This window comes from Condylura cristata, unplaced genomic scaffold, assembly GCF_000260355.1.
Source record: "Condylura cristata isolate star-nosed mole 26May11 unplaced genomic scaffold, ConCri1.0 scaffold00006, whole genome shotgun sequence".
In the NCBI taxonomy this organism is placed as follows: Eukaryota; Metazoa; Chordata; class Mammalia; order Eulipotyphla; family Talpidae; genus Condylura; species Condylura cristata.
In genome coordinates this window covers 54,433,093-54,444,211 of record NW_004567107.1, presented here as the reverse complement: position 1 = coordinate 54,444,211, position 11,119 = coordinate 54,433,093, and the positions used below count along the sequence as shown (strand labels likewise).

Sequence of the window (11,119 nt, the reverse complement as noted above, 5' to 3'; positions counted from 1 at the left end):
TTATTCTTTGTATTAACAAGTGTAGCCTCTGCTTACTATTTATCCTGTATCATTCTAGATATTTAGGATTATAGGATTGACTTTAAATAGGGTGAGTTAAAAATTAAAACTAATGAACCTATAGATATAAATTCTAGTTGAAAATTTGGGCATTCCTTTCTTCATTTAACTTTGCTTCTACCAGGGTTTTAGTATTGATGTGGATTTTGATATGTCCAAGATCTACTTCTGTATCTTTTTCTTACAAATAATGCTAAAATTTCACAAATATGGCTAGTAGGTCCTTAGACTTGTTCCTAACAGAAAGGCCATATTTAGGTTTATGTTCTAAGGTGTTTATATGGATAAAATGAAATAAGCATCTATTAACTCTTCATGATTACACATAAGAGTTTTCAGCTAATCTGATAACTAGGTAATACCTTTGCTAGTAGAGGGGTGACATAGTCCTCAGCTGATGAAGTTTGGACAGCAAATACTAATGGTTTTATAATAATGTATTTTGTATTCAACTGTTAATATTTTACATCTGTGTTTGTTTGTTTATTTACATTATAGGTTTCCCCCTCTTTCGCCTCTCCCCCACTCAGGTGTGATCACCATAGTTCTTCTACCACCAAAGCAGCCATCATCCTCTACCATAGTCCATTGTGCTCTGTACCACATTCCCCCCACTCTTGCTCACCTTCCCCTTCTGGAAACTTTAGATCTACAGGTCAGCTTTCAAGGATTGGTTTTAAATTTATCTCTGACTTTGTTTGGTTTCTCTATATCTCATCTATAAGTGAAGCCATCTAGTATTTATCTTTCTCTTTCTGGCTTATTTCACTTAGGGCTATGCCTTCTAGCTTCTTGCTGCAAATGATCTGAATTTATCTGTTGCTAATCAATGTGTAATATTCCATTGTATGTATCTATACCACACCATCTTGAGTCACTCTTCTGTTCTGGGGCATTTAGGTTGTTTCCTTATCTTGGCTATTGTAAGTAGCGCTGCTGTAAACGTGGGGGTATATGTCTTCTTTCAAATGATTTTGTGTTCTTTGGGTAGATACCTAGGAGTGGAATAGCTGGGTTGCATGATGGACCCATTTTTAGTCTTTTGAGAAACCTCCATACTACTTTCCATAGGGGCTGGGCAAGTTTACATTCTGACCAACTGTATAATAGGGCTTCTTTTCCTCTATACACTGGTGGGGTTTTTTTGTTTGTTTGTTTGTTTGTTTTTAAAAAATCTCAATTTGAGAATTATTTCATTTCTCTTTATCTTGTGTTTCTTTTTAGTGGAAACCATTTAAAATATAATATCTGCCCTTGCTATGTGACCATGGGCTACTTTCTATCTGTTTCTCAACATTTTCTATAGTCGGATGTTTCTGCCCAAATGTAACCTGTGTTTCGATCCTTCATTGTTTTAGTTCACCCTGACCCTGGTCCTCAAGGATTTTTTCATGTTCTCTTTCTAGGTAATTATCTGCTTATCTTTCAGAACCTAATTCATGTGTTAATTCTCTATCCATTTCTAAATTCTTCTTCCCCAAATTAATTACCGCCCTCCTCTTTGTTGTCATATAAATCTATAGATGGGTCTTACAACAACTGTGAAGCGTAGACACGTCTCAGTTATTCAGAGCAGGCCATGTGTTACCCATCTTTGGATCTTCTGGGACAAGGATCTAGTGAACATTTGTTGAGCTGAAATGTTTAGAACGCCATGCTTCTCACGATTCCGAAAGCAGCTCGCCACCAAATTCCTTGGTCAGAGTAGCCCTCATTCCCTGTGTCTCGCAAACCCCACCTGTTAGATTGTGGCTGTTGGCTTCTGTTAAAATTAATTTGAGAGCAGGCAAGGAAGCATGCTGTTGTATACGCTAAATATGTGAACTGCCTTTGGACTCTGCGGTGAGAAGTAACTTGGGGCCTGCCATGTTTGTGTCCCCTTCTGCAGGACCCCAACAGGAGCATTCATACCAGCAGCAGCAGCAGCAGCAGCAGCAGCAGCAGCAGCTGCAGCAGCAGCAGCAGCAGCAGCAGTAGCAGCAGCAGCAGCAGCAGCAGCAGCAGCAGTAGCAGCAGCAGCAGCAGCAGCAGCAGCAGCAGCAGCAGCAGCACCAGTTTTTCAAAGCCTCACAAATTAATGAAGGAGCACAAGGAAAAACCTTCTAAAGACTCCAGAGAATATAAAAGTGCCTTCAAAGAACCTTCCAGGGATCACAACAAATCTTCCAAAGAATCTTCTAAGAAACCCAAAGAAAACAAACCACTGAAAGAAGAAAAAATAGTTCCTAAGATGGCCTTCAAGGAACCGAAACCCATGTCAAAAGAGCCAAAACCAGACAGTAACTTACTCACTATCACCAGTGGACAGCAAGATAAGAAGGCTCCTAGTAAACGGCCCCCCATTTCAGATTCCGAAGAACTCTCAGCCAAAAAAAGGAAAAAGAGTAGCTCAGAGGCTTTATTTAAAAGTTTTTCTAGTGCCCCACCACTGATACTCACTTGTTCTGCTGACAAAAAACAGATAAAAGATAAATCTCATGTCAAGATGGGAAAGGTCAAAATTGAAAATGAGACCTCAGAGAAGAAGAAATCAACTTTACCACCGTTTGATGATATCGTGGATCCCAACGATTCTGACGTGGAGGAGAATGTGTCCTCTAAATCTGATGTGAGTAGTCACGCTGGCTTCCCTCTTTTCGTAATTTGTTTCTAAACTGTATTTCAGACAACCTTCTGAATAAAGAATGAGAGAAATAAATGGCCACTGAACCATAAGATGGTGGTGTGGAAGTGGATGTGGCCTGGAAATGAATTTCCTTGGTTAATGGCAAGAAGGAAATGAAATCATTAAGGAATCTGCAGAATTTAGCCCTGGTTGAAATTGTCAAAGGGGAGTTATCGTCTGTAGTATAATAATGGATCGTTTGAATACGAGCAGTTCAATTGAGCTTAGTTACTTGTGATTTTTGATGATTATTGATTGAAGAACTTGAGAAGAAAGCAATAGAACTTGAATGCATTAATTAATTTAAAAGAGAAATATGTTAGAATGCAGCTGTAATGTTAATCTTCTTGGTCAATGGATATATATATACACACACATATATGTATGGATGTGTATATGTATATGTATGTATGTGTGTATATATATATATGTATGTATATCTGTGAAACCAGATAGTAGAATCTTTTTTATTTATTTTTGAAATTTTTTAATGATATAATAGGTTATTTTTACATCATTTTGTGCCTTCCAGATAGTAGAATCTTAAAAAGATTTTTTTTATTGTTTAGCCACTGATTTGGAAGGGATGGGATATGTGATTCTCATTTCAGGTTTTTATTGGTAGGAGTCTTTTTTTGTGGGTGCTTAAAAGACCATATGACTCACTAATAACCTCAAAATGTTATTTGATATTGAGATTTAAGTTTGTGATTACAGATTTTTCTCTTCAGCTGTAAGGGATTTTCAGGTTATTTATTCTAACCTAGCAATGTAAGAAATCTTCACATCTAGTGGCAGAGCTGTTAGTAATTCAAAAGAGATTCAATTCTACTTCTGGAGAGTGAACATTATTTACTATGGCATTATCACCTCCTTACTTTTCCCTTTTCTCTAACTTTGATTTCTTCAGTTACTAATCAGTCCTGATCAATTCTACTAATCTTCTTCCTTTGGTTTTTTGATATGCCTAGACTAGTCAAGGTAGCTGAAAATTGTTCATAATACTTCTCTTTCTGTACCACATTGTTGCCCCACAATTGTTCTTTTTAAAATTAAGAATCTTCTAGCAGGTTCTCTGGTCTGCATTACTTTGTTCAGAGTAGAAAGCGAGTCAGGATTAGGACATGCCATTAACATCAACCCCTAGTTATTCAGAGCCATCCACTTCTTAACCACCTACTTTCTATAACTAATCTAACAATTTTAACAGAAAGTTATATTGGGAGGATAGTGGCATATAAACTATGGGAAACTGGGCAATTTATTCTAGTGTTGGATAAAGGTTTTCTAGTAATAGTTTGGGAACTATAGGTGAGGGCTAATGGATTTGCTCCAATACCTCAAATATTTGTTTTTCCATCTGTGCTTTTCCCTCTTCTTTAAATGTAGGTGTTACACTACATCTGTATGTTTAACTTTTCTTTTAAATCACCTGGGATGTTTATTGATGCTGTTGGGGTGTGATTCATCTATCAAGGTTGTTGAGTTTAATAACTTCTTTCCATATTATGACATGTTGCCATTCTTCTAGAACAGAGGTTTTCAAGTTGCAGGTTGTGGTTCACTGGTGAACCTTAAAAATCAATTTAGCATGCCAGTCACCAGTATTAAAAAAATCAGAATACACTGTAACTAGTATGGGTAAGCAATGGTTTCAAAAAATTTATTTCAGGGGTTGTGTGTACAGCAGATTGTTATAAAATTTTGAAAGGTACCTTTCTTGAATATTTGCTGAGTTTCGAGGCAACCTGTGGCATTCATAAAGTATAATCGATGTTCTTTTTACAGATGATATTCCTCTTTAGATAATTCTGAGTGCCTCCTCTTCTTGCTTGACTTTCCCTTTGGCTCTCCCTTATTCACTGATAAATGTCTAGGTAGGTAGCTAGATAATTCCATCTACAGGTCAAGCTATCAGGAGTCTGTGCTCTGGAGTCACACATGCTCTTTTTGTATCCCAGCTTGGTTAATGATCTTGGGCAAATGAGTTGAGTCTGTATTTGACTCCTTTTTTGTAAAATGGACATCATAATACAAACTGCTACATGGGATTACTGTGAAAATAATTAGACTAGGCAAAGAATTTAGCTCACTCATGAAAAAATGTTAGTTTTTTACTTGGCTTGTGCGACCTTTATATTCTGTATCTTTGAAATGGCATTATTATTATTTTAATATTCAAAAATGCTGTAGATTCTAGAGTCCTTTTTCAAGAATGGTGGTTACATACTCTGAGGGGGCAAGAAGTCATTGGAATGGATGTCCTCTTGTTCTAAAATTTAACATGAGGATGTGTATAACCCTGATATTGACATACATCTTTTGCATGATAAATGGAAAAATCCAGAACAAAAAATCTAAATTTTAAATAAAATTAAATCAGTGTTTCCCAGGACCTTTTAGTTTTTTAATGGAACGTGATAAAGGATGAGAACCTACCCAAGAATGCATTGCCAGGCATTTGGTGGTTTTGTTGTTGTTGTGGCTACAGTTGTTATTATAAGAAGATTTCCTAAGAAATGGTTTATCTTTGGGTTACTATTAATAGGTCCCAAAGACTAATTTTTAAGTATATTTTGTGATTTCTGAACTGTTTCTAATCTTAAAAAAATGTCTAATATGGTCACATGAAAGTCCATCAGTAAATTTTCGCTACAGAAAAATTCAGCAGAGAATGGGGTTTCAAAGTCTGTTTCATAGTAAGGAAGCATTTAACAAACACAGAAACATGTTAAGGGCATGTATTTGTCATATACTTAAAGTTAACACTCAGAGTATTTTTTTGTTGTTGAAGAAGGTCATTCCTATCAGAGTTGTTGGCCTCAAACAGAGATAGTTACTCCAAAAACAAAGTGGGTTTGTTCAGAAACACACAACAAAAGAAATGGCAGAGAATGCGTTCAAAAGAAAACTCACATGTATTCTCCAAATGGAAGGCTAGCAACCCCCACTAAACAACGCCCAAAGGGCAGCAGCATTTTTGGGGGGAGCTACAGAGTGTGGAAGTTACTGTAGTTTGTCGATTTGCATAGGCATGTCATGCCAGCCTCCTAAACTTATTAAAGTAGGGCTCTAAATATCAGCGCTAGGAGCTCCCTGGTGCCACAGTGGTTAAAGATGCAGCATTATCAAACGATTGCCACTGCAACATGAGCTCCATCCCAGGCCAGGGTGCTAATCCACATAGCACAGCAGACCTTTCCTATCATGCCTGCCGCTCCCCTCAGCACTGTATTTCAGTGGATCCTCCTATTCTGCTCCTTACTCTGTCTCTGGCGAATCCTCTTACCCAATGTATCTCTGACCTATACCCTAGTTCTTTATGCATAAATAAATAAACCTTAAAAAAATAAATATCAGTGCTCAGTGGGCTTCTCAATTCGCAGCCCTACACCAAAGAGACTATTGTAATTAGGGACTGGCACTAACTAGCACCTGTATAGGAGGAGGCTCTACAGATATCCGAGTCAACCAGAAGTTGATCACTGCTTTTTTTTACTCATTTAAACTTTAACCAACAAGAAAAAAAGAATCCAAATTTCTTTTACTCCCTCCTTTAATTCCCTAGCTTTTATTTTTCAGATCATTCTGTTTCTATAGAGAAGTCTAATAAATGGATCATGTTTTGTGAATACCACCAAGTTTGGTTTTCATAGCAGAGAAGGGGGGGGAAATGATCCAGTTTGGTTATGGCAATAATTTTCATATCATTACCATTACTTTTTTTTGAGTCTTGTTTTGTAGAGATTTCATGATAACTTACAAATGAAGCCGTTAAAAAGTTTTTATTATTTGGTGATGGGAAACCCGCGGGGATTACAATCGAGATGGAAAAAAAAATGTGCAAAATGATGTAAAAGTAAACTTTGTAATAAATAAAATAAAAAAAAGTTTTTATTATCTTTCCTTGAAAGTGAATAGGTTGAGAGGGCTAGAGAGGGGGGCCGAATGGGCAATTACATTTGGCAAAATATCACACACTTCAACCTGAAGTGTGAGAAATGAGATTTTAATCATATCTTTTGATAGTTTTGGCATACCAAAGTGTTTTCTTGAATAAAATCTACTGGAGAGAGACAAGATCCCCTCAAAAGGTAGCATTTTCCCAAGGCTGGGTGGTGGTTCACTTACAGGACAAATACTTCAAACAACCTGAGTGGAATTTTCTCCAAAAGAAAAAAAGGGAAAAGGAGGAAAAGAAACTTCCCTTCTTTTGTTGTGCCGCATTTCCTCCGCCCCACCCAGCTCCTGCCCTGCTTAAACTGTCTGGCGCTAGCAGTAAATGTCCCGCTGTTGAGGCATTGGCCTTAGGTTTTTATGTGATGGAAGGTTGTCACAGTCAGAGAAGAAGGTCTTTATTGTGTTTTCAAAGTGGCTTTTTAATGACTTGTAATTCCAGCACATGCAAGAGCTGTAAAATCTCTAAGTACAGCGAGTGAGCAGCTGGAGAGACTATTCATTAAAGGGCTGCCCTGGCTCTCCAGGGGGGGACTCTCATTCTGGACTCCTGTTCTCTGTAGTTTATAACTGGAGGTAAAAATACCTGAAGGGTTGCAATTCTTCCTCTGCTGGATCCAGCTCAGGGTGGAACATTAATTGAAACAATTGGAAAGTTAATTTGGGGGGGGGGGTAGCTGGAGATACATCACCTGACCTTGTTTTCTAATAATCTGTGTCTGCTTTTGTGTCAAAGGATCAGAAGGAGGAGGGGCAGTGGAAGCATTTGGCTGTTCCTCTATTCATCCATCTACTTGACTTTTTCCAAAAATAGATTTGAAGTCATTAAAGGAGACATTTAAAAAACAAACAACCAGCCATGTTAGAGTGTCTTTCTTTTCCTTTTTTGGGTATCACAGGAAGCCTATGTGGATGCTCAGTTTTAAGTTAAAGAATTCCTTAGGAACCCTTACGTGACAGAGGGTTGTGAACTGCTGTGGCCATGACCTTTGCAGAGTGTCTTGTCCTCAGTTGTCAAAACTCAGCATTTCCGCTTATTAGTACTGAGTTGTCCTCAGTAAGTGCCAACAGTCACCTTCAGGACTTAAGTCAGTGCATTACTACTGTTTCTTCCTGTACAGCCCTGATTTTATATAGTTAGTCTCAGCTGTCATCTTAGGACATAAAGTTGTAGATGGGACTCAACATGGTCTTCTCTTGAATAGCTTTACCATATCATAGGGGTACCTTATAGGGGCAGCTTATAGGGAAAGCTTTCACATGCTGTTCGCCCCTTTGAGGAGTTGATTTGTTCTAATTCATTTAGCCATCAGAACAAGTCCCTGATGGTTGTATAGTTAGGGAAATTGACGCTCAAGTTAAGACACTTGCCCGATATTGCCATATTTAAAAGTGGAGTTAGGATTTGATCCCATTTGGAAGAAGGTTACTTGATAGGAGATTTGGGGAAAAACAAATCTTATTTTGACATGAATCCTTATTACAATTGTAGAGATGTACTTTATGAAATTGATGTCACAGCTGCCAAAACCTTGGGTGTCATATTCTTGAAGTTCCATTTGTAAATCAATTTCTTTGCCTTTGGTTTGTATTTTACCAGCAGCCTTCAGGAGGTGACAGACAGGTTGTCTTCATGGATGGATCTGGCATTCAGCCAGGACTGAGAAAGATGGGTGAAATATCTTCTAACTTTTTACACATTCTTGCTTTAACTAAAACAGACAACCACGGATGTGGATTTCACGTTATTACAATATATCATTGGCACTATTTCCTCACTCTCAGGATTTTTCCCATTTGCTTTTATATGGGAATTTATGTTTATCAGAGCTGAGCTGTAATATCAAGCTTTCCCAGAAGGTGCCACCAAATAACAAATGGTGTCTTCTGGCTTGAAGACTCCTTTTGAATCTTCTTGTTACATTTTGTAATTTCATTTCTTTCATATCTCTTAAGTTATTAAAAATGTGAGCTGTGTTTTCTTTGAATTAGGAGACAAGATAATGTCGTGGTCTAGGTAGAAGCTAGTTTTCTTTTCATGTCTGTGTAATTATTTCACCACGACTGAGAAATTGTTCTCAGTGGGTAATAATTTATGACTATAAACTTTCAAGGCAGGGTCAAGGTCCACAAAGAAAAATCACCCCTAAGAGGCTTCTTTAGGTCACTAAAGGTGACAGCACAGTGAGATGTGCCCAGATAAAGTCAAAGATCCTTCTATTAGGCAAGAGAAAATGGAAAAGCATTTACTCAAGTGTTTGGAGACAACAGACTTTTGCCTTTGAATTCTGAAGACATAGGGGATGTGGCGCTGTGGGGGGAGGGTTGGGATAGGGACAAATATTCAGAGTCAGTGATGCAGATGAAAGGAAGCAGCTTTGCTTTTGGGGAAGAAAATGTGTGTGGGGGGGCTCTCCGATGTTATCGTAAATAAATATGTAAGGTGATCACTGGAATGCCCTGGTTTGGGGTCTCAAGTGGTTAGAATCATAATACTGTTTCTTATTTTTTAATTTAAATTGCTGACCTTTGCTTCATTATGTGATTCTTGTTTTGCTTTTTCTTTTTTTTTTTTTTCTTCAATATAAGCCATCCTATCCCCTGGACCAATTAAAAACGTTTTCTTTTCAACATGTTTGTTTGTAATATTTTTTGGTTACTTTAGTGCTGGTCAATAATTGAAGCTATTAGCGTGGCACTCATTACATGGTGCCAAATTCGGATTTAGGCTGAGCTTTGAAGGCAAGCAGGCATGAATTCTTGGAGATGAGGGGCAGGTGGGCAAGAGAAGGCATCTTGATTGGAGCAAACGGTTTGAATAAAAAGAACTGATGGCAATTATAGACAAGCTTGTGTGTATATATTGAAAAAGAAGAGAGATCTTAAATAAATTCTTGCACATAGTTTATCAAACTGGTTTATCAGGAGTGCAGGAAGCCTTATTGACCTCAACAACATGCTGGGCGTGTGGTGGCCACTGCCCACCTAACATCTCTTATTTAATCCACACGACGTATCCCAGAGCATCATTTGTTCTTCCCTTTCAGCATCAGAGTCTGAATTTGAATCCAGGTCTCACTAGTGCCAAACCCCATGCTTTTTGGTACTGTACCACTGAGTAAGCCTTGTTGAGAAAGAAACCATACCACATTAAAGCCAGTGTGGTACTGATAAAACCTTTTTGAGGAAAAAAATCTAGTTGTCATAGAGACTTCCTCTCTGGAAGACTCTCTGGTTGTAGTACCACAATTAGTGATGGGGGTGGGGGTGGTAATTGAGAAATGAAATGTGGCTACAATATGCTTAGAAACTTGGTTATGAATAATGGGTGCAGGAGACCTGGGCTTGATTTCCAAAGTGCTGATCAACATAGGCTTTATATGCCCAGGTACCTATTGTTCTCAGGTTATTTCCTGTAGCTACCAGGGACAGAGACAATAACCAGTGTCCAGTGTATTACATTTCTAAATGTGGTACTCGTGAACACTGAAGGAATGAAATCAGTCTCCTTGCTTGGGCATGGCCACCTCTAATTAATATCACTTGTCTTCCTGGTTCCAGAAGGGGTGGTTGAATACCAGGTGCTAGAAGTCTAGATTAGCTCATGAGCTTAGCTTATTAGTTGTGAACTATATAATGTGGATTTTAATGATAATTCCTGCCTCATAAGATTATAGAGGTGAACTGTCACTGAAGTATTATTCCAGCAAAGTATTAATTAAGATATAGACAAACACTTGGCTTTTTGTTTGGTGATTTATGATGTTGGCAGCTGTTCTGGTTCTTATAAAGATGGAACAGCAATTTGCAGTCTAGGAATCTGGTGATTTGTAATTCACGGCACATAATTCAAAAATATCATATTCATTTGGCCTAACCTTAGATTGTATTGGGAGTCAACGAAGCTCATTGTAGTTTAAAATGTTTAGTTACTAAATATTAGTTACTGACAAATTCTACTCAAGATGACCTCACATATTTTCAGCATTATAAAGGTCTCCCTGTTGTTTCAAGCTTCTGATACTTCCTCGTTATTGTCCAGGACTGTTCTAAATAAAGGTGAATGTCAAACTGTTGCTGATCTCATGATGGGTTATCTGATAATCTTCAATCAGAGTCAGGCAGGCCTAGGGTGCCCACTCTTACTTCCAGCTTGTGTCCATTGTCCAGCAACTTTCAGAGACTTGCAGCAAGCCCCTTCCCTCTTTTAAAGACAAGTCATACATATTTCTTCTTATTTTGGGGGGTGGGGTGGGAGGGTGGTAAAACCAATGAGTGTCATAGTTTATTCTTAAAAATGAAGGTTTGGTGCACTCCCTGGTGGTGCAGCGGGTTAAAGCGCTGCACTAAGAAGCTTAAGTCACTTCCACATGAGTTCGATTCCCGCCTGCCCCGGAGGAGATCCACATGGCCAGGCAGACCTCTCCTGACCCGCCC

At 38.2% G+C, this 11,119-nt stretch overlaps 1 protein-coding gene across 1 annotated transcript in view; it reads left to right on the top strand.

Moving 5' to 3' along the window:
- MLLT3 (myeloid/lymphoid or mixed-lineage leukemia (trithorax homolog, Drosophila); translocated to, 3) overlaps positions 1–11,119 on the top strand; it is a 273,129-nt gene that overhangs the window by 205,510 nt on the left and 56,500 nt on the right. Inside the window, exon 5 of the mRNA XM_004677689.2 lies at positions 1,949–2,668. Coding sequence (XP_004677746.1) covers positions 1,949–2,668 — 720 coding nt within the window. The remainder of the gene's footprint in view (positions 1–1,948; positions 2,669–11,119) is intronic.